The 21,254-nt window shown below is 42.5% G+C and overlaps 1 protein-coding gene across 11 annotated transcripts in view; it reads left to right on the forward strand.

Moving 5' to 3' along the window:
• The first annotated feature begins 1,729 nt into the window (after positions 1-1,729).
• Positions 1,730-21,254, forward strand: part of piwil2 (piwi-like RNA-mediated gene silencing 2) — a 29,355-nt gene continuing 9,830 nt past the window's right edge. For 8 of the 11 annotated variants that reach the window (XR_008384326.1, XM_053610189.1, XM_053610192.1 and 5 more), the window contains exons 1-13: positions 1,730-1,898; positions 5,673-6,418; positions 7,095-7,191; positions 7,411-7,510; positions 9,521-9,667; positions 11,985-12,095; positions 13,107-13,224; positions 14,406-14,530; positions 16,645-16,725; positions 17,554-17,667; positions 17,868-18,056; positions 18,176-18,260; positions 21,182-21,254. The exon at positions 21,182-21,254 is cut by the window's right edge and continues 20 nt beyond it. Coding sequence is in view for 10 of the 11 variants with exons in the window: in XM_053610189.1 (XP_053466164.1) it covers positions 5,696-6,418; positions 7,095-7,191; positions 7,411-7,510; positions 9,521-9,667; positions 11,985-12,095; positions 13,107-13,224; positions 14,406-14,530; positions 16,645-16,725; positions 17,554-17,667; positions 17,868-18,056; positions 18,176-18,260; positions 21,182-21,254 (1,963 nt within the window). In the remaining variant the exon portion in view is untranslated. Of the gene's footprint in view, positions 1,899-5,672; positions 6,419-7,094; positions 7,192-7,410; positions 7,511-8,164; positions 8,176-9,520; positions 9,668-11,984; positions 12,096-13,106; positions 13,225-14,405; positions 14,531-16,644; positions 16,726-17,553; positions 17,668-17,867; positions 18,057-18,175; positions 18,261-21,181 lie in introns of those variants that run through there. The other 3 variants (XM_053610190.1, XM_053610191.1, XM_053610198.1) reach the window with 3 other exon arrangements.

Below are 21,254 nucleotides of genomic sequence, written 5' to 3' on the forward strand. Positions count from 1 at the left end.
TCCCAAGAACCAATTACTGATCACCATTGTTCCCAACAACCAATTACTGATCGCTACTGTTTTCCAACAACCAATTACTGATCACCGTTGTTCCCAACAACCAATAACTGATCACCATTGTTCCCAACAACCAATTACTGATCACCATTGTTCCCAACAACCAATTACTGATCACTACTGTTTTCCAACAACCAATTACTGATCACCATTGTTCCCAACAACCAATAAATGATCACCATTGTTCCCAACAACCAATTACTGATCACCATTGTTCCCAACAACCAATTACTGATCACTACTGTTTTCCAACAACCAATTACTGATCACCATTGTTCCAAACAACCAATAACTGATCACCATTGTTCCCAACAACCAATTACTGATCACCATTGTTCCCAACAACCAATTACTGATCACCATTGTTCCCAAAAACCAATTACTGATCACCATTTACATTTACAGTAATTTACAGTCAATTACAGTAATTTACAGTCAATCCTACTTACAGTAATAAAAGCAAGTTCTTGAGTGCCTATCATTGTTCCCAACCACCAATAACTAATCACTATTGTTTTCCAACAACCAATCACTGTTCAATCCTATTTACAGTAATAAAAGCAAGTTCTTGATTGAACTTTTGTTTTTTTGAAAGAATTTTGTAAATACATAAATAGTTTGTGGTGACATGACCAAAGATTTCTTGTTTCAGCCAGAAATGTTATAATCCTTTATTTTTGACTCTTTCTATATTCTTCAGGGTGTCCGAAAAGTAAGGAGTGTAAAACCACATATACTTAATTTTGCATAAATTATTTACAGCATAAGTTCTACATGTTCACCTTTACACTCTATACATTTTCTCAGATGCTGTATGGTGGTGGTTGTTTTTTTTTTTTGTGAGTATTTTGCTCAACACATTCCCATCGGCTCCTGATTCTATTCCCTTCTACTGTATTCCCGCATATTCGATACAAAAAGAGTCAACGACTCGACAAATTTAAGCAATGACGTCACACGGAGACTTCAAGCGTACATTACAATACTTTCCCCTGAAAAGCGTTTGCAAAACTGTTTTTGGACAAAAGTTCATCCACTGTTCAAGCAAGCTGTTTTTAAAGCAAAGCTCTCCCCCAGCCTGCCTTCTACATTAAAGTGTGTATCCCAAGTTGAAAAGTATACAACGCTATCGATGTATTTATTTAGGAATATGTTTTCACTTGTTTAATTCTGGAATAATAATAATAATAATAATAATAATAATAATAATACACACCTGCGCACGTGGTTCATTTCACCTGGGCTGCCTACGTCATTAGCCCGGATTAGCTAATATTAGCAAAGCAATGAAACTAGCATGAGAGCTCGACACACCGAAAATACGATTACTATAGCAAATTATGACAACTAAGTCCACGAATATACGTTTATTATCCGATTTTTATTAATTACAATGCTAAATAAACGCCATTTTAAGAGCTAGCTAACCGAAATGCCTTTGTAGCATCAGTGCAGAGCTATAGGGATTATTAGCTGGAATAGTTGTACTTGCAAAAAAATATTTATATTTATTTCATATATTTATTGAGATTTTATTTTTTTTTAATAGTATAGTATTTGTTATATATATATATATATATATATATATATATATATATGTATATATATATATATATAAAGTTTGTTTACATTCGCGGTTATTTTAAATATGCTTGTCAACCGCGATCGATTTTATGGGTGCGTTCGAAATCGAGGCGTCGGGTCCACAATCCAGGACGCGAGCCCCTTTATTTGACCTGTGATAGCGCACTATAATGACGTCATATTTAGGGCGGTAGTGCGCGGATTGCGACGAACCCTAACAACCCCGGTCTCTTTCTATCTCCTCTAGAAACGACTAGGTAAGACGTGCACGTGTTTTCCTGTTTTGGCAAGTTTATCTCAATTTTTTTTCTCTCCTCTTTTTGTGTTTATTTTTTGTCGGGAACATTTTAAAAGCACGTAGTGTTTGCATCGCTGTATTAATAGTTGGTAAAGGTAACGAATAAATGTTTGTTTTTTTTTCTTTTAATAATTAAAAAAAACCCCGTCTAGACTGAAAATTGGGCGGTTAAAATACGCTTTTCCTTGTATAAAAGGCGTTTATTTGGAAATAAAAGTATTTTTCAGCACGTTTATGGTATTTTCATGCAAAGAACTGCATTGAGTTTGGATACAAAACCGAGTAATGTGTCACTTTATTTATTTATTTTTATTAAAAATGAGCTTAAACGCCGAATAATGCGATGTATATCCGTGCATAACGTCATATATCTGGAAAAAAAAACCCTCTATAAATTACATACTGTTAAGAAAATTGAAGATAAACTTTTAAAAAGTAGGCTACTGTTATCCCTTTGGTATCTGGAAACTAAAGGAGTTAATTCTCATAATAATAATACTGTCTAGCTATTATGACGTCATGTGGGCGACATTTTAGGTGTTTATTAAAATTCCCCACACGTTTATTACCTTTACACAGCTTTAAAACAAACTTTACTAAACTCAAATGTGAATTTAGTGTTCATTTCTATGTGGCTGTTAAAATAGAAATAATCCAAAACAAAGCCAAAAATTGAGTTTTAAAAATATATAGGATGGCATCTGTTACAGTGGCTGCGTGTTGAGGAGGGCATGGGGGATTTCTCCTCTGAACAAATTCACTCATGGAGAGCTGTTTCTTTCTGAAAATTTAAAAAAAAAAAAAATTATAATAATAATCAGCAATTGAGTATGCAAGAAGCAATTAATATTTTCATTGTTTATAACGATCATTGCTGATGACAAGTTGACAACCGTGACTAATATAAGAGATCAAAATAATATATAATGAATAATTTTTTTTTTTACCATTTTTGTTGAATTTCTTTTACACACATGCGGTACTTCAGATGTGACAATATCAACCAAAAATATGTAATTCATTCAATGTATATAACATAGTAGATCGCAGATCAAAGTTGACTGTAGCGGACACACAGAGAAACGCGGCAAGCTAACAGGCTTGTTTAAAAGGACAGGAACAATTATGCACAAGCATTCGATGTAAACCACTACAGTGACTAGAAAATCTTCTACTGCTGCTGTTGTCAACTGCCTTTAGATTTAGTGCTTGACTCTGTTCACGCCGTTTAAATTTATCCTGTTTCTGTGGTAACGCTATTTTAATCCATCGATATGCTGAGCAACCTGATGCTCGAGACAAAATACATCTAGTGTGACTGTCCTGAAGTTAGTAAACAAAGCTGTTTACACAGTAGCATGGAATTAAACTAGACACTACCATTTTCACGTGTTCATATAATGTGGATATACTCGGGCTTTTTCTTACCGTGCCGATGTTTCACTTTCTTCCGTGACACCAACGTGTTTTCGTTTCACGCGCTCGTGCATCACCGTGGTACGCCCGTGCCACGCCAGCTCTGCTTTGAATAACGTGCAAGAGTAAGACAATATTCTGATCAAGGTGTTTACATGAGTCGCTTTTAGAATACTCCTTTCATGTTCGTGTTTTACGTGTTATAGAACATAGATCGATTAACGGCACACGTCGTTACGTCCCCGCGCCACGCCGTCCGACGTTCCCTCCGGGATTTCACGTATTGACGTACAGTTGGTCTTCGTTATGGGACCGTATACAGTTTTGGGTGTTTTTATTTAAATTTTCACGAACACTTCAAGTGCAGTTAATTATTTGTCGTGTCGTACGTGCAAATAGACGACTGCGTGAAGCCGTGGGCTGCGTCCCAAACCGCGTACTTACCTACTGTATACATGTATAGATACATGTATGTATACATGTATGTGTAGATACATGTATTTCGTCTACTACGTTCCTATAGTAGGCAAGTACGCGGTTTGGGACGCAGCCGTGCTCTCTTGTTTGCCGTCAAACGGTTGAGCGCTGCCGTGTGTGATCGTGTCCTTCCACAAAATGCGGTGAAAACTCTCACACGACGTTAATAGTGTGATTAAGGTGCGTACGTGTCTGTAACGCACGTCGATAATGCGACTAAAACAGGAATACTCCACACGTCCTAATTCTATTTGTGTTTACTTCGAGTATGACTTTAATCGGATTAAGGTAATTAAAAATTGTTGCTCAGAGTATCGTCTTAATCGGGTTAATATCGGATTATTGTCATCCATGTGAAATTACTGACTTGAGTATCTCGTAATGCAGCCTTATAGGAATAACCAGCGCTCATGTAAACACTGTAATCAGAAGAGTAAGCTACAGAAGTCCAGAAAGGCTGTCGGTTATTTATGTTTTGTTTTTATTTCTTGAGATCACAACTGATTTTTCTCTTGATAAGTTATTTTTCGAGATCACGTCGCAGTGCCGTGCTAGCATTACGTCACTCCGTACAGGATTCCGAAGAGTTTATTTTTATGATCGTCACGGCCAGAAACGCTCGATTTTGCCGCGGCTTTCAAAAAAAAAATTTGCGAGACAACTTTTCAGAAAACTATCTGAAGTGGTGAAATCGCAGTCGAACGGAATAGTTGTGCACGCTCTTCCGCAGTGATGTTTGTCTGTAAACGAGACCGCTCTGCTGTACTCGTCTTCGACGCACGTGAATAGGGCTGTTCAGCTGACGCGATGACATCACGCGACGCGTCTCGGCCTAAAGCTGCGAAAAATACGCGGTGAAAAAGCTCGTCCGAATATCGCGGCGTTCATTTCTGTGATCGCAAAAATGGCGGAATCCTGGAGGGACTGGTTACACGGTTGTGGCCAGCGGCACACTGTCGTATATCGATGTCAAGGCGATTCTGTTGTAATTGCGTCCTACTTCTGAAGATTATGTCGACGAAATGGCTGCAAACCGTTTATCCGGCGTCTCTCATGTATCACGCGATGACCATGGAGATGTCCCGGTCCCTCAAATTGGCTGGCAATGAAACTGACCAGCCGTTCAGGGTGACTGTAGCGTCCACAACAGTATAGATGCAGATTTGCGACGCTAAATTGGAAAATGTTTTTTTTTTTTTCTTCCATTTTTTTCCCCAAACAGTTCCATTATCGCATTTTGTTGCCGTTTGGCAACAATTACGCTTTACCATTGAACAAAATACTCGAAATACATCAACTCGTTTAAATGACAAAAAAATAAATGTTAACTTACCTCAGAGAGTTTTTCAACGTTTTCCTTTAAGTAGTTTTGCATAAACATTGAAAACATATTCAAATGTTGAGAGCCCTCACCGTGCCATGTGATTGCAGAAAAGGAAGTACAAACGGCACTTCCTGGTCATCTGACATGGTATTTTATTTAGTTACGTCAAAGTTAACGCCCACCTTTTCCCAGTTACATTGGAAAATAATAGTTTTGTATTATTTCCTAGTTATTTGTATTATTGGAGGGGAAATTAATTGTTGCCATATGGCAACACCAAGTCACACGTTATTGAGATTTACTGAACATTTTGACCAGACTCGCTTGCTTCTCGTTAATATAGTAATGTTGAGGCTACACCCTGCTCTGGATCAGGGACGGAGTTCGTCTACACACTGTCCAGTGTAGGATATATGCAAACGGATCATTGGGGATCTGTAGTTCGTTGAGATTGTATTGTATTGTCTTAATCTCCCGTTTTCCCAGCGTTTCTTTTTTTATTTTTTCTCTTCGTAGGCGTTCGATGAAAAGAAACCGAAATGGATCCGAACAAGCCACCGTACCTGCCGAGACCCCCTGGTGTTCCAGACGTTCCAGTGGCACGGGGTCGAGGGTTACACGCAGACGAATCCTTATTGGGACGAGCCAGAGGTTTGGGTGTATCAGCAGACGAGCCCTCCGTCGGGCGAGCGCGTGGTCTGGCTGTAGTTTTAGAAAAACCCTGGGTAGGGCGAGCTCGAGGCCTGGCTCGAATCGTAGACGAGCCCTCTGTAGGGCGAGCTCGTGGTTTGGCTGTAGTTTTAGAAGAACCCTGGGTAGGGCGAGCTCGGGGCCTGGCTCGAATCGCAGACGAGCCCTCTGTCGGGCGAGCTCGTGGTTTGGCTCAAATCGCAGACGAGCCCTCTGTAGGGCGAGCTCGTGGTTTGGCTGTAGCTTTAGAAGAACCCTGGGTAGCTCTGGCTGGGACAGGTAGAGGTCTGGCATCCACCGCTTTAGACACCCCGTTGTTTCCTTATGGCCGGGGAAGCCCAGGGTTAGGCAGTTACAAACCTCTTAGTGTTGCACAGGGAATGGAGGAGGAGGAGGGTGGCAGGATTGGCAGAGCCAGAGGGCTTCTTCACACGTCTCAGGAACCTGTGGTGGGAAAAGGAAGGAGCACGGCACTGTTTCTGAAAGAGTCTGAGCCTCTGGGTAAAAGCGAACATGTGGACACATCTGAGGTTATTCCCTGCTTGCAGGAGGAAGAGCCACCCAAAGTTCAGGTAAGTATGAAACAGTGTGTGTGTGTGTGTGTGAGACACGGGGGGAGAGAGAGAGTGTTGTTTGGATGTACAATTTATCACTATAACCAGCAGATGAACTGCTTAGATATTGGAATCGAGTCAAACAGGGTCAGGGTCGCAGCAAGGTCAAATATCTGGAATTATTTTCCTTCATCAGCTTCCTTCATGTTTGAAGTCTATTTTAAAGGTAATTCTTCTGCACAGATTAGTAACAAGAAAGACTACAGACTGTCCCAAAAGTCTCCATACACAGGGGACAACGTTTGCCAGCATCGTGGACGTCGCAGACTTCCCCGTCACCGAGTTCGACTTGTTTAAATCTGTAGGAGTCGACGCTTTCTCAGTAACATGGCGAGTCGCATATCTTATTAACTTGCGAGAGGGAAAATAAGAGAGGCTGGTGAGGGAACAGCTTTTTATATCGGCCGTAACATGAGCGATGAGAGGAACTGACTTGTGTCTTGTGGGTGCTCTAGAACATTTAACGTCACTCCAGGCGGATAGAAAGTATGACGTGACGTGCCGTTCATTAATACGTAAGAATCGTAATCCTCTGCAAATTGCATTGGTGGAATACGCACTAGGAAAATAATCATCTTCTCCAGGCCTGCCGTTGATGATTTTCCCGTTACAGCATGTTTTTGTGTGTGTTTAGGCTCATGTTCCAGGTCCAGGGTCGTCCCTGCTGTCCATGTTCAGAGGAATGGGCATCGAACAGGGAAGAACGTGGGGCAGAGGAGCCGCGACTTTGGGTAAGCAGACACACAGAACCTGCGTTATGAACTTGACGCAGAAGAACAGTTCCTGCAAATGTATAAATTAGGTGAATAATCCCATACGTAACGATATGAAAGGCAAAAGTGATGAAGAACAAGCACTGAAGGAGAGGAAATCGAAACGTCCCTTACTTTGCCGTCACGAACGAGATGCCTGACGTGTACCCGTGTGTGTTTTTTTTTTTTCCCTCTAAGGACGAGGCGCAGTAGGCGAACGCAAAGGCGTTCAGTCCGTCGTGCCTCCTGTTGTATCTGCAGCTTTCGAAGCAGGAGACGCACACTACTACACTGGCGGGTAAAGGAGCCGGGCGACACCACGTGATAATATCCTTATCCTGAGAAATGATCTCACAGTACACTTTCTTTCTCCGAGAGACCAGGCAGTCCTTCCAGGATTTCCGCGATCGCAGAAACGGACACAAACTCGAGCAAGCTCCGCAATATTCGGAGGAGCGTGCGATTTTTCGAAATTCCGCAGATTCGGGCCGAGACGCGTCGTCGCGACACGCGTTCATCCGAAGCCGTGTGTACACGAGTGCAGCTGAAAGATCTCATTTACCAACAAACATCACCGCGAACGACAGTTGCGTGTCATTGCGATCTCGCCAACAAAAAAAAAAAAAATAAGCACAAAAAACTCCGAGTTGCATCGCAAATTAAAATAAATAAATACATAAATAAAAACACAGCGACCACGACTATTTATTTATTTATTTATTTATTTAAACCGCAAAATCCTGTACGGACTGCATTATGGGTACTGTGCTATGTTTTTATTTGTATTTTACAATTAAAAAAAAAAAATGTTTATTTATTTGTTTATGTATTTATTTGATAGACATTATACACAAACTCTGACAGGAAGGCGCTAGTGTTGTAATGTTTGGATCTATAGAAGCGCAAGAAAAAAAACAATAACAAAACAATTCCAAGGCGGAGGAAAGCGTGTTCTCGCTGCTAGTAAGTTTTATAATAATAAGCACTTTCTTTATAAAGTCCAGTATGTCGGATGCAAAGGATTTCCGGGATTTCCAGGATTCAGTAGCTGCTGGATTCAGTATGTTTGTGTATATATATGTATATGTGGCGTAAACCAGTTTTGCAGTATAATTTTTATTTATTTATAGATGTAAAACCAGCAAACATCCGTGTCTTTTGCGTTAATTTAAGGTGAGTTCGGACTTGAGAAGACGTTAACCTGGATTAGGAACGCAGTCTTAGACTTGAAGCGAAAACGAGAAAACCGTATTTATGTGATGAGAAATAACCGGATTTGTAAAATCTGACAGTAGAAAATGTGATCAATGGAGTCAATCAATGTTCTCAGGAAAGCACCGACCGCACCATCATACCGTGACGTACGCTATCGGTCAGAAGTTTGTGGACACTCGACTGAAATGTTTCTCATGATCTTAAAAAAGATTTTGATCCGAAGGTGTGATTAAACGTTTGAAATCGGTGTCGACGTAGATAAAAAATATAACCGCGCCGACGTGTCCGTTTCTCTCATTAGAAAGCTAACGTTTTATTCACAAAAATGTTTTTTTTTTTAAACGGACGACTCGGAGGGAAATATTCCCGAAAGCAGGTGGTAAGAGTCCGGCGTCGGTGGGAACTCCTTTAATACTGTTTAAAAATCATCTCGGGGAAATCCCTCAAGGAATCGGGTGAGAAAACGCCGAGAATACATTCCTGGAAATCCTACTCGAAAAGGGCGTCGACGTTTAAGGTGCTAAAATGTTAAATGATTTATTTTGGATTTTTTTAATCACAACATAATTCCCATAGTTCCATCTGTGTTACTCCAGAGTTTCGATGACTTTATTATTATTATTATTATTATTGTTATAAAACGTGGAGGAAAAAGAAATATCAAGAACGAGTGTGTCTAAACTTTTGACCGGTAGTGCATGTCCAAAAAGTAATAATGGCTCCAAAAAAAAAAAAGAAAGTTGCGTTGTTCCCTCTTCTCCGAAAACGAGTACATCATAAAGTTTATAAGCGCGGCGTAAAAGTAAAGAAACGACACCGTGTAGAACTGCAGCACAATATACCGTACTGTTTGTGTACTGTACATTTTTTATTTTACCCTTACTTTATTTTGCGTGTATTTTGCGCCTTGTTTTTATTTATTTATTTTTTATGTATACTGCTGGAACGCACTATTGATCCCTCTGGGGAAATTAAAGTCTTATCTTACACCGAATGTACACCATGGCCGATCAAGCTGAAGTTGCAGTCTTGTGTACGTTTTGTTTATTGTGAAATCACGTCGAGAACGTCTCGGATGAACTGTGCTTCTCAGTTTTGCAGGGAGAGGACTGAGCGGAGTCGGAAAAGCTGTCGGTTTTCCAGTGGGTCGAGGTTCCGGTGCTCCACTGATCCCGAAAGAGATCCCCGTGACCCCAGCAGTCCGCCCTCCGAAAGCAGAGCTGAAGATGGAAGCGGGCGGGTGAGCACGGCACGGTCGCCACGGTGTCGCCGATAACCGCTTGCCGTTTTTATTCGGCAGAGGATTTTGCGGCCTCGTGTCATCCTAATCGCTCTATGCTGGTCTTTGTGGCGTTAGTTGCCATGGTTTCGCTGGTGTGATATCTGGCTAGAGAAGGTATATTAAACCAGCCACTTCATCACAAATCGGATACCTCCGAATTTATTCATAAAGCACGTTTAACGACAAACAGCAGTCGATCCAAAGCGCTGTAAAAACATTCAAATTCATCACGTCTCCCTGTAGCACCGCCTCGGGCGTCTTACGTTACAGACATGGCGGTTGATTGTTCTGGACACATCTGCAGTCCTCATGCCTCCCTGCAGCAGGTCTATGGCATGTTCACGCAGGTGAGCAGGAACCCTAGGCGTCTTTCTTCTGGTGTTTTTCAGAGTCAGTAGAAAGGCCTCTTTAGTGTCCTAACTTATTGTAACTGTGACCGCAATCGCCTGCCGCCTGTAAACTGATCCACCGGTGCATGTGCATTAATTCTTTATGGTTCAAGCATGAAAAACATCGTTTAAACCCTTTCCGGTAAAGATCTGTGAAGCTTATTTGGATTTTACAAAAATCTACGTTTTCTTAAAAAAGGGACGTTTCTTTTTGTTAAAAACGTTTTGTTGCCGAGTTTAGTTAGACGACGTATAGATATTTAGGCTCACGGCGGTGCCTCTGGCGAGTGCACGTGTCTAGGAAGTTAGCTCGCCTGGCCCGTAACGTAACCTCAACCGTCGAGTAAAGTTTTAGAACGCGTTTCGAGTACGTTTTTAAGCCGAAGTAGATTCGGGGTTCGTACAAGGCGTTCGAATTTGGCTTTTTGAAATGTAACTACTGGAAAAGATTGAAAATGGTAATAATTTTTTAATTTTTTTTTAATTATTTAGCGGCGCTTACAAAGTGAGTGAATTCTAAAAAGGCAATAAACACGACGTTGCCCCCCCCCAAAAAAAAAACTTTAAAGTGTTTATTTTCGACAGGACACGAATAGAGCTGCGACAACTAATCGATAGTAATCGATTGTGAAAATGGTTGTGGACGAATCTCATCGTGGATTAGTCGGTCTGCGCGGCACGGGGGAGACGTAACGGACGTAACGTACTCACTACGTTACTTCTGTTCCGAAATCACGGACCGGAGAGTAAATACCAAAGTCGTGTCCCAAATGACGCGCTATACACTTACACTATGCACTATGTACTCCACCGACTAGTGTGTGAAGATTAGAAAGGTAATATCGTCTCAAAAGGAAATCGAGCGTTTTTTTTTTCGGACGTAAAAGCCGCTTCCTATTTGACGGCGCATGGCGTCATCCGCACGTAATGTGACGCCGCTAGCTTTAGCCTAATACCCAGAGTCACCGACACTGACTTTCTTCAGTTTACTGTTTATATCGATGTTACCTTTTATTAAAAAAAAAAAAAAGTAATGCATAAATACTATTATATAATATAAACTTGTTTATTAGTATATTTTATATATAAATAAATATGCATTATTGTTTATGGATGCACAAAAAGCCCTGAATTAAACTACAGTGCTAAATGAATAATATATATTCAGGTGTGTGTATTGGGTTCTTTTCAGTCTTCTACAACTGGACAAACAGTTGTGTAAAGTTTTAGTCTGAAGTTTATATTTGTAACACTTTGTGGATTTTATTTTAAATAAATCAAAAAAACGGTACTGAAAGTTTGCCCCGCCCCCACCCGATTCATCTGAAAAATAATCGGCCGATTAATCGATTATGAAAATAACCGTTAGTCGCATCCCTAGACACGGATACGTCCTTCGGCTCCAAGGTTTCCTCCCCCAGTCCAAAGACACGCGTTGCTCACTAGTGGAAAGGAATTGCAGGGAAGTCTGTTTGAATCGCCGGATAAGTTTGAATCGGGCCATAACACGGTACTTCTTGTTCTTTGCGTCTTCCTTCCGTCGTTCATTTAAGCCTGACGTCCTGTAACGTTTTCCTGACATGAATGAGAGGATCCACAGGGAAAAGGGAGGATGCTGTTTTCTCTTCTTGTTGTTGTTGATTTGTATAAACCTTTTAAAAAAAAAAGTCTTCGGTAAGCGGTTTTCTTTCTCGCACCACTGACGGCACTCGCTGTTCTTCTATCTGTGTGTTTTTTGCTTTAATAACCGTGATTTATTCAAATCATTCTCTCCTCCCAGGCGATGAAACGAAGCGGCGTGGTGAGTTACCGTTCTGTGCTACGACGACACCGTCATCGTAACCGAGCGTATGTTTTTCCTCTCTCTCTCTCTCGTTTCCCCGCAGCAAGCCGTTACAGAAAGTCGGAACGATGGGGCATCCGGTCTCCATCGCCTCCAACTACGTGCCCATCCGGTGCAGGAACGCAGCCGTGTTTCAGTATCACGTCGTGTTCACGTACGTCTACCACGGATCTGTATGCACGTGATATTTGAACTGTAATGTAGGGGGATTTTTGTTGTTCTGTTGTTTTTGTTTTTTTTCTCTGGCTTGTTTTCTACCATCCCGACTCCCGTGCTTTTAATATAGTCCGACAATACAAAATCGAGTACTAACACTAACCGGATTTCCTATCCCTTTTAAAAGTTTAACCCTGCCAGTCTTCTGGATACGGACAGGGATGTGTAGGCTCCAGCTATAGTGGATGGGACTTTTTTTTTTTTGTTTGTTTTTTAATCTTCCGGATGTATATAAGGTACGCAGGTGAGAGCGTGAACAGCGACACTCTCGTCAACGCTGCTCTAAAGTTACGCGTCGGTTATAACTCCGTATGAATCGCTCCACCCCGGCGTGGATTATTTCCCTGTAGCAACACGGCACCTTCCCGTTCTGTCGGTAAATCGTCGCGGGTATGTTACCGATACGATAAAACGTTACGCTAGTCCTGTATCGTAAACATAGGGTGGTCAGGGCCCGGGCTCATGGAAGATTCGTCACGTCTGTTCGGGATCGTTTGGGGGGGGGACGGGACGTCACGTCGTCAGATATTAACTTTTCATAAGGTTTCATCGGCGCCGCTTCCACAAGATAACGTCACTTAACCTCGGTTAAGCTTTTCTCTACTTATTTCCGTCCGTTTAATAAGTACGTGACTGATTTACATCATCGCGTTAACGTAAAGCTGTGAAGTGTGAAAGCCACCGGGATGATTCATGCAGCACTCCGCCCTAACCTTGTGTTATTCGCTCCGTCGACGTAGCGATGTTATCCGTCACGTGATGGACGTGGATCGTCGTCATCTCCCTCTCCTGTTCACATGTTCACGTCTGGAGATTAAGATCGTGTGGTTTTATTTTGTCGTCTGTGCTCTTAGTGAGAAAATGGGTCGCTAAATCCCTGATCGGCTTCACATCAGGTTCATGACTCTCACTGATGTCCGGTGTGTGTGTGTGTGTGTGTGTGTTTCAGGCCAAATGTGGAGTCCATCAGCATGCGCTTCGGGATGATGAAAGATCATCGTTCAACTACAGGAGACATAGTGGCCTTCGATGGTTCCATCCTTTATCTGCCAAAACGCCTAGAGGAGGTGTGTGTGTGTGTGTGTGTGTGTGTGTGTGTGTGTGTGTGTGTGTGTGATGGGGAGAGATCTCGCTGCTAGGTTTATACAATATTTTAGTAAGTTTTCAGTCTCTTTTAAGGGTTTAATTTTTGTTATATATTCATATTTATAGTTATAAGCATAAGTATTCACCCCCCTTCCACCTTTCCACATTGTGTAGTGTTCCATCCTGGAATTTCAGTGATCTTCATCGGGATTTGATCTACAATATTATCAGTTAGGCCCGTCACGATAACCACTTTTGTCGGACGATATATCGTCCCAGAAGTAATTGCGATAAACGATATTATTGTCATTTTAAGACCGTTTTATGCCACTGATGTAGGGCTGCACCCAACGATCATTTTGGTACGCGATTAATCTGTCGTGTATTTCTTCGATTAATCGATCAGTTGGATTGAGCGGCCGATTTTTGTTTGTTTTTTTTTAAATGTTTTTTTATTTCCGTATTATTTCGCATCCTGCCCGAAGTCGTCCTTCAAACACTGTGCAAATTGAAGGCTATGAGAGAGGTATTAATGTATCTATGGGGGCTGTGCTATACATCGTGCAAAGGATTTTTTTAAAACGTCGGGGGGGGGGGTTCTCCACAGGGACGTCACAAACCCGACTAATCCGTAACGGACCTCGTCGTCGATTATTTCAATTCTCGATTAGTCGTTGCGGCCCTACGCTGATGTAACGATGATGTAATGGCAGAATAATAAGAATATTCAGACGTTATAATACAATATCGTGGACTCTTTAGAGGACAGAAGCCCATGAACGTTATTTGTAAAGTGTTAGATTTGACACTTCGTCGTAGGTCCATCAATGTGGACCCCATGATGATGCTACCACCACCGTGCTTCACACTGGGTGTGGCGTCGTCAGGGTGACGAGCTGTGTAGGGTGAACACTTCAAGGCGCTGTATACCTTATTTCTATCGAATTCATGTCAAGGTGGGTTAATAAATCACGACTACTCCAAGTGTTCTCTAAATGAAATGGTTGTTGATGTAGTTTGCGTGGTTATCTGGTTATGATCTATGCAGCTTAACAGGTTTAATAATCTAATCCGTTGAGGTTCGTATATGTTGGTGGAGATTCCTCTGACTGTCCGCCCTTTTATTTTTTTTTTTCCTCCTCTCTCCCCGTCCCTTAACCAGGTCGTTCATCTGAAAGCGGAGCGGAAAACCGACAATCAGGAAATCGATATTAAAATCCAGATGACGAAGATCCTGCCTCCACACTCCGATCTGTGTATCCCGTTCTACAACGTGGTCCTGCGCAGGTGTGTGTCGTCCTGTAACGCCGCTAATTGCACAGCACGCGTCAGCGCTTCCTGCGTTAGACGCGCAAATAAACTCCCGTGGATATACAGGAATATATAGGAATCGGGGAAAGATTAAGGGTTTAAAAAGCTTTTAAGCCTTTTTTAAAATTTTTTATTTATTTATATATTTTTTTTAACCACCACCTTTCAAAAACATCAGAATAATTTTGTTTATTATTGTTGTGTGTAAAAACACGTAGTGGCGAGTAAAGCAGTAAATAAAGGGTAAAGGAAAATAAAAACAAAAATGTTGGCCTTCACCTGCGCTGAGGTGTGTGTGTGTGTGTGTGTGTGTGTGTGTGTGTGTGTGTGTGTGTGTGTGAAAAACCCACAGTGAAGAAAGACGGTCTGTTAAGTGCGTGTTTAAATCTCTGTGGCCTTGAAGTGACTCGGAACACACAGAACCACCGATTTTTATGTTATTTTTTTTGGTTGTTTTTTTCCCCCCGTTTTATTTTGCCTCATCTTTGTAACTGAAGAAAATAGGGTTTAAAAACATTTTTTTTTTTTTAAAAAAAACACTTTAAAAGAAGGTTTTTTTTTTTTCTTTTTCTGCGACCTGTTTCAATAAAATATAATAGTGCTCACTCCGCGTTGCCGTGGTAACAGCAACGGGACGTTAAATCGCTGAAGAACGTGAAGTGATGTTCGTGATTTCAGGAGCGTCAGTTAGAGATCGTTTCGGCTCGCTTCCAATCACTGCTGTGAGTGAGATCTGTACTTCTCTCTCTCTCTCTCTCTCTCTCTCTCTCTCTCTCTCTCTCTCTCTCTGCTTTCTCCCTCACTCTCTCTCTCAATCTCTCTCTCTCACCCCCACCCCTCTCTCTCTCTGTCTCTCTGCTTTCTCCCTCACTCAATCTCTCTCTCTCTCTCTGCTTTCTCCCTCACTCACTCTCTCAATCTCTCTCTCTTTCTCACCCCCACCCCTCTGTCTCTCTGCTTTCTCCCTCACTCTCAATCTCTCTCTCTCTCTGCTTTCTCCCTCACTTACTCTCTCTTTTCAATTTCTTCCCCCTTTACTTTCTCCCTCTTTCTCGCCTTCTCTCTCTCTTCAATTCTCCCCTTTACTTTCTCACTCTCTCTTTACATTCTCCCCCTCTTTATTCCTCTCTCTCCCTCGTTAAATCCCTTTTTTTCTCTCTTCATTCTCATCCTCTCTCCTTTCTCACTCTGTCCCTGTCTCCACTTTTTCTTTTTCACTCCCTCTTTTCGCATTGACCCTCTCTTTACCTTCTCTCTCGCACGCTCTCTCTTCCTGTCTCTTCCTCGCTCTCCACATTCTCCCTCCCCTTTCCCCTCTCTCCCTCTTGTCACTTTTCACTGTTTCTCTCTCTCGCGCGCTCTCTCTCTCTCTCTCTCTCTCTCTCTCTCTCTCTCTCCCATTTCTTCACATTCTCTCTCGCCCTCTCCCCCACCTTCTATTCTCTCATCCCCTGTGCTCCATCCTTTCTGTCTTTTTTGTGTCTTGTACTCCTCTAGTACTTGCTGTCTATTTCTCTTTTTTAACTTTTGTCACTCGTTCCCCCCCCCCCACTCATGTTCCTCTCTCAACTCTCACCTTCTATTTACTTTTATTTCTTCTTTCATTATCTCTTATCTCATTAAAAAAAAATCCATCTTCTTTCCTACACTTTTAGCCTTATTTCCACTTTTGTTTTGTTTTTTTTTGTTTTTTTCAGCGTGTCTGATCACCATGCCGGGTCAGCGTGTCTGATCACAGGCGTCTGAATGCAGCTGTGTTTGAGATTTAGCTAGGTTTTTTTCTCCTGTATATTTTGTGTGTGTTTATTCCTAATAGAAAACACACTTCTGAGAGACCTCTCGTCCATCCAAGATATTTTTAGGAACGCTCCATTTCCCTCTTCCCCATCTTGGAAAATCCTTTGGAAAATGCATTTAGACGGTGATTGAACTCCAAATAATCAGAAACGCATCAATACCAAGTGCACAGCAGCTAGCAGCCGATTTGATGACTATGATTAATACCCCTGACCTTTACTTTATTTCCTCTCTCTCTCTCTCTCTCTCTCTCTCTCTCTCTCTCTCTCTCTCTCTGTGTGTGTTTCTTTTAGAGTGATGAAGATTTTGGGGCTGAATCTGATAGGCCGGAATCACTATGATCCCAGAAGTGCGGTTGTTCTCAGCAAGCACAGGTATTCATCCCTTCCTGAGAAATTCCTAAGAGAAGAAAAGTGCAGGAAACTGAATGAGATGATTAAAAGTCTCCAGCAGACGCAACGTTACCGGATGGACGTTTGTTTGCTCGGATGGATGGATGGATGGATGGATGCATGCTTGTTTCGATGGATAGATGGATGCATGCTTGGTTAGACAGATGGATGGATGTTCGCTTGGATGAAAGGACGTTTGTACGCTTGGTTGGTTGCATAGATTGGATGTTTGCTTGGATGGATGGATGGATTGATGGTGGCTTGATAGATACTTGTTGGATGGATGTTTGCCTGCTTGGTTTGATGGATAGACAGATGAATGAATGAAAAGATGTTTGTATGCTTGTTCAGATGGATTGGAAGGATGTTTATATGCTTTGATGGATGTGTCTTTGGTTAGATGGCTGGTTGGAGGTAGGAATGTTTGTATACTTGGATGGATGGGTGGATGTTCGCTTGGATGGACGGATGGATGGATGAATGTTTGTATGCTTGCTTGGATGGATGGATGGATGGATTGGAAGGATGTTTATATGCTTTGATGACTGGATCCTTGGTTAGATGGACGGATGAACGAATGTAGAGATGTTTTGATGGATGGAAGGCTTTTGCTTGGATAGAAAGATAGATGGGTAGATGTGTGTATGCTTGGACTGGTGGATGGATGAGTGTATAGATCGCTGAATGCATAAAGAATGGATGGATGTATAGATATATTTCAGGATGACAAGAACAGCTAGAATGGATGCAGAAGCATCTGTATTATGTATTGTGTGTGTGTGTGTGTGTGTGTGTGTGTGTGTGTGTCAGGCTGCAGGTGTGGCCAGGTTACTCCACCGCTATAAAACACACGGATGGAGGTTTGTACCTGGCCGTGGACATTTCACACAAAGTGCTGAGAAACGATTCAGTCCTGGACGTCATGTAAGTACAGAACACGCTTTAGTGCGGAATTATTCGTTCCATTTGTATGGATTCAGGTGGGTTTTTAAAAATTTTTTAAACCAAACCTGTGGACATTTTAAATGAGTAACACTCGTGGTAATTATCTATGATGGTATTTAGTTGGATAACATATTAACGTGTGTGTGTGTGTGTGCGCGCGCGTGTGGGCTCTTGTGTAGGAACGAGATCTACCAGCAGAGTCGAGAAAGCTTCAAAGACGAGTGCACCAAAGAGTTAATCGGCTCCATAGTCATCACTCGCTACAACAACCGAACCTACCGCATCGACGACATCGAGTGGGACAAGTCACCCAAACACTCCTTCACCATGGCGGACGGCTCCGAGACCACGTTCATCGACTACTACAGGTTTATTTAGCGTTCCGAGACGTGGCCGTTCCTTTACGGATTCTCTATATCGTGTATTTTTTGTTTATTTATTTTTTTTTTAACCATGTCGTTTCTTTTCTTCTTGAATCCGCCGACAGAAAAAACTACGGCATCACCGTGAAAGAACTGGATCAGCCCTTGTTGGTCCATCGGCCGAAGGAAAGGTCCAAACCCGGGGGAAAGGTGAGGCACGTCATCCTTTCACGGAGTACGAGCTGACATCAGAGTCCGTAAAGAAATCGGTCACGCCGGTAGAGCAAGAGTCCGTCGCTGATTACGGCATGGCTCCTCCCACTTTCTAAAACGGCGAATAGTGTTCAGCCGTACTCGACGGTTAGTACCACGGGGGGAAAAATGTCCGTCACAAAGCCGTGAGCTGGCACGAGTAAATGAATTCAAGCCGGTTCCTTCGAGTTCGATTTTGACTTTAAGGCAGGTTTAAAGATGGCCGACGTCGCGCCTGACCGTAAGGGGAAACGAGCTCCAGAGCAGAGTCGTGAAGCCGTTCGGGAAAACTCTCTCAAGACCGTCGTTCAGGACTCGATCGTGCGACTCGGCTTCAGAGACGGGCCGGAGAGCGCGATCGCTGAGGGTTTTAGAAGAGTATCGAAGTGTTTCACGGGACGTCACGGAGGTTACGAGGCGAAGGCGCGATTACTCCGAGAAGCCGAGCGGCTGAATTTTTAACAATCTGGTGTTTATGGAGGCTTAGAGCTACTTATCCCAACATGCCGGGGATTAACGGAGATCCAGACGGCTACACACAAAGACATAAAGCAGAGATTTGAGCAGCAGAGGAAGATAAGCAGGCTCGGAGCTTTGTGAGATTTATGAGCTTCACTATTGCGCTGATATTACGGAGGGGCGAGAGAGAGAGAGAGAGAGAGAGAGAGAGAGAGAGAGATGAGTCTGGAACAGAAAGAGACAGAGGTGCAATGTTTTACGGCTTTTAAATCCCAATGAGGAAATCGATATCAGAAAGAACGAGGAAAGGGAGGGAAAAAAAAAGTCCTCGATGCTAATTCTGAGTCTAGCTTTCTCTGATTCGATTCGCCGAGCTGCTTCCTGATCTGGACATAATTCTCCATCTCCAATCTCGTCACCTGTTCTTTCTCCTCGCGCCGTCCTGCCTCGACTATCCGTTACAGGAGATGATCTCACGGCTGACGGCGACATCGGCGTGTCCCGGATTCATTTGCATTTCGCACGATTGCGCTCGAGGGCGTGCTCGGGGAAACGTGTTCGATGGCGCACACGAGAGTAACGACGTTTTATAGACCACGCAGTCGACTCGTTACCGATTTTAAAAACGCGATAAAGTATTTATACAATAAACGTCCGGGTTCGTTCCTCGTGGCACAGTACAGCGCTGAAAAAGATCAAGACGTCTCGCGTTTCAGCTGTTGCTTTTAACGAGTAATTATTTATCAATATTCATTTGCAGGAGTAAGGAATAAAACCCAACAAGGACGTGCTGTTATAGGAAAATAATCAGCAACGAACTGCTTCCCGGACGTTCCTCTTACAGTCTGAAGTTGATCAGTTTCCTATCACGGTATAGCCTGAAGTGTTTTATTCCTCTTACACCACAGCAGTTTTCGGCTCTAACCGTTTATATTTATCGTGCCTTTAGGTTGTGTGGCTCCTCCATAACTTTATAGAAACGATACCGTATCAGAACAAGCGCATTTTAATATTTAAACTCCACTACTGTCCGAGCTGCCGTTCTAGAGAACGAATCGACGCCCCACCTACGTGACCAATCAGAATCGAGAGTTCGACGGGACAAGCAAGAACGCCTTTTTTTAATAAATTTTTATAAGCACTAAATTGTCCTATTTTCAGTCATACGTTCTGGACCGTTTTAAAAAAAAAAAAAAAAGCAGTGGAATTTCAATCTGGAGAACTTTTAATCAAACACCGCCCCCTAATGTGTGTTTGAGGTATTACAGTCTACTGTTAGACTTGGATTGAACTAAGAGCTGCTTTAGTGGGGATTTGTTTCTTCGAAGGTTTACTTGCCTGAGCGTTAAGGTCTTTATCAGGACTGTATGTAAACAACGACTCGGCAGTAAAAGGACAATCGTATAATGTCGAATAAACAAACGCGTTCAAATGACACGAAAGGTAAGAAAATGTTAGAAATGCAGTGAGATGATGAAAGTTAATAACAGGACAATCCCGTATTGTATTAAAAGTTATTATTGCAGCAAAATGAATAAAGTAAGTGCCGGTAGATCGGAAGAAATAATAAAATAATAACAGGACAAATATGATGTAATGGGGTTGAAGTAAATTTGAAAAATGCACAGTCACAAGAGGGCTGTTAAAAGGACAGACATGTCATGTAATGGGATTTAAAAAATTTTTAAAAAAGAACAAAAGTATTAAGGGATTTAATAAATAAATGCTCAACATCGTGGTCTCGATTTAATCTACATCCGGATTTCTCTAAAGTTGCTTTGTAAATCGTTGGCTTAAACCGTCCTGAACCTGTTTAAGACGCACACGAGATGGCGAGTGTTCTATCGATCGAGCGTGTGCTCGTTAGAATATTAAACCCCGCCCACCCAGCGTCAAGTTCAGACGCTGCTTTAGCAATTTTTCTCGCTGCGTTATTTATATTAAAGTCCCACGTGAAGTGCTTTTGAAACGCACGCCGTTGTCCGTTGCGTTGACGTAATGTCCACTGAAACAGGAAGTCGGGGCGGGACGTATCGAGCGGCTCCTCCTCCTTTTTGTAAATAGGCAATCGCTCGACAGCGGTAACTTCGGCGAGGCGATTTTTAGATCACGTCGTGGGCGGGACAGTTCGGGTTCTGGAGAGCGTTCGATTGGACAGGAAATCTGCCGAGAAGCTGAACACTAGCTTATAGAGAGCCTCAAGGCTGATGTGTTCGTACTGAAAGCCACAAAACAAAACAATGTTGATTTCAGGTAGTACTGATAGAAAGCGGAGAACTCTGAGGGAACCCACAGGGACACGGGGAGAACACCTGAAACTCCACACAGAGAGTAACTCGTGACCGAACCCGGGGAGACTCTGGAGCTGTGGCGCAGCGATGCTTCCTGCGTTCTGATGCTTTTCGTGCTGTATCTTGCAGCAGGTTATAACGGGGGAGATCCTGATCCTGCCCGAGCTCTCCTTCATGACTGGCATCCCAGAGAAAATGAAGA

Source organism: Ictalurus furcatus, chromosome 22 (assembly GCF_023375685.1).
Source record: "Ictalurus furcatus strain D&B chromosome 22, Billie_1.0, whole genome shotgun sequence".
In the NCBI taxonomy this organism is placed as follows: Eukaryota; Metazoa; Chordata; class Actinopteri; order Siluriformes; family Ictaluridae; genus Ictalurus; species Ictalurus furcatus.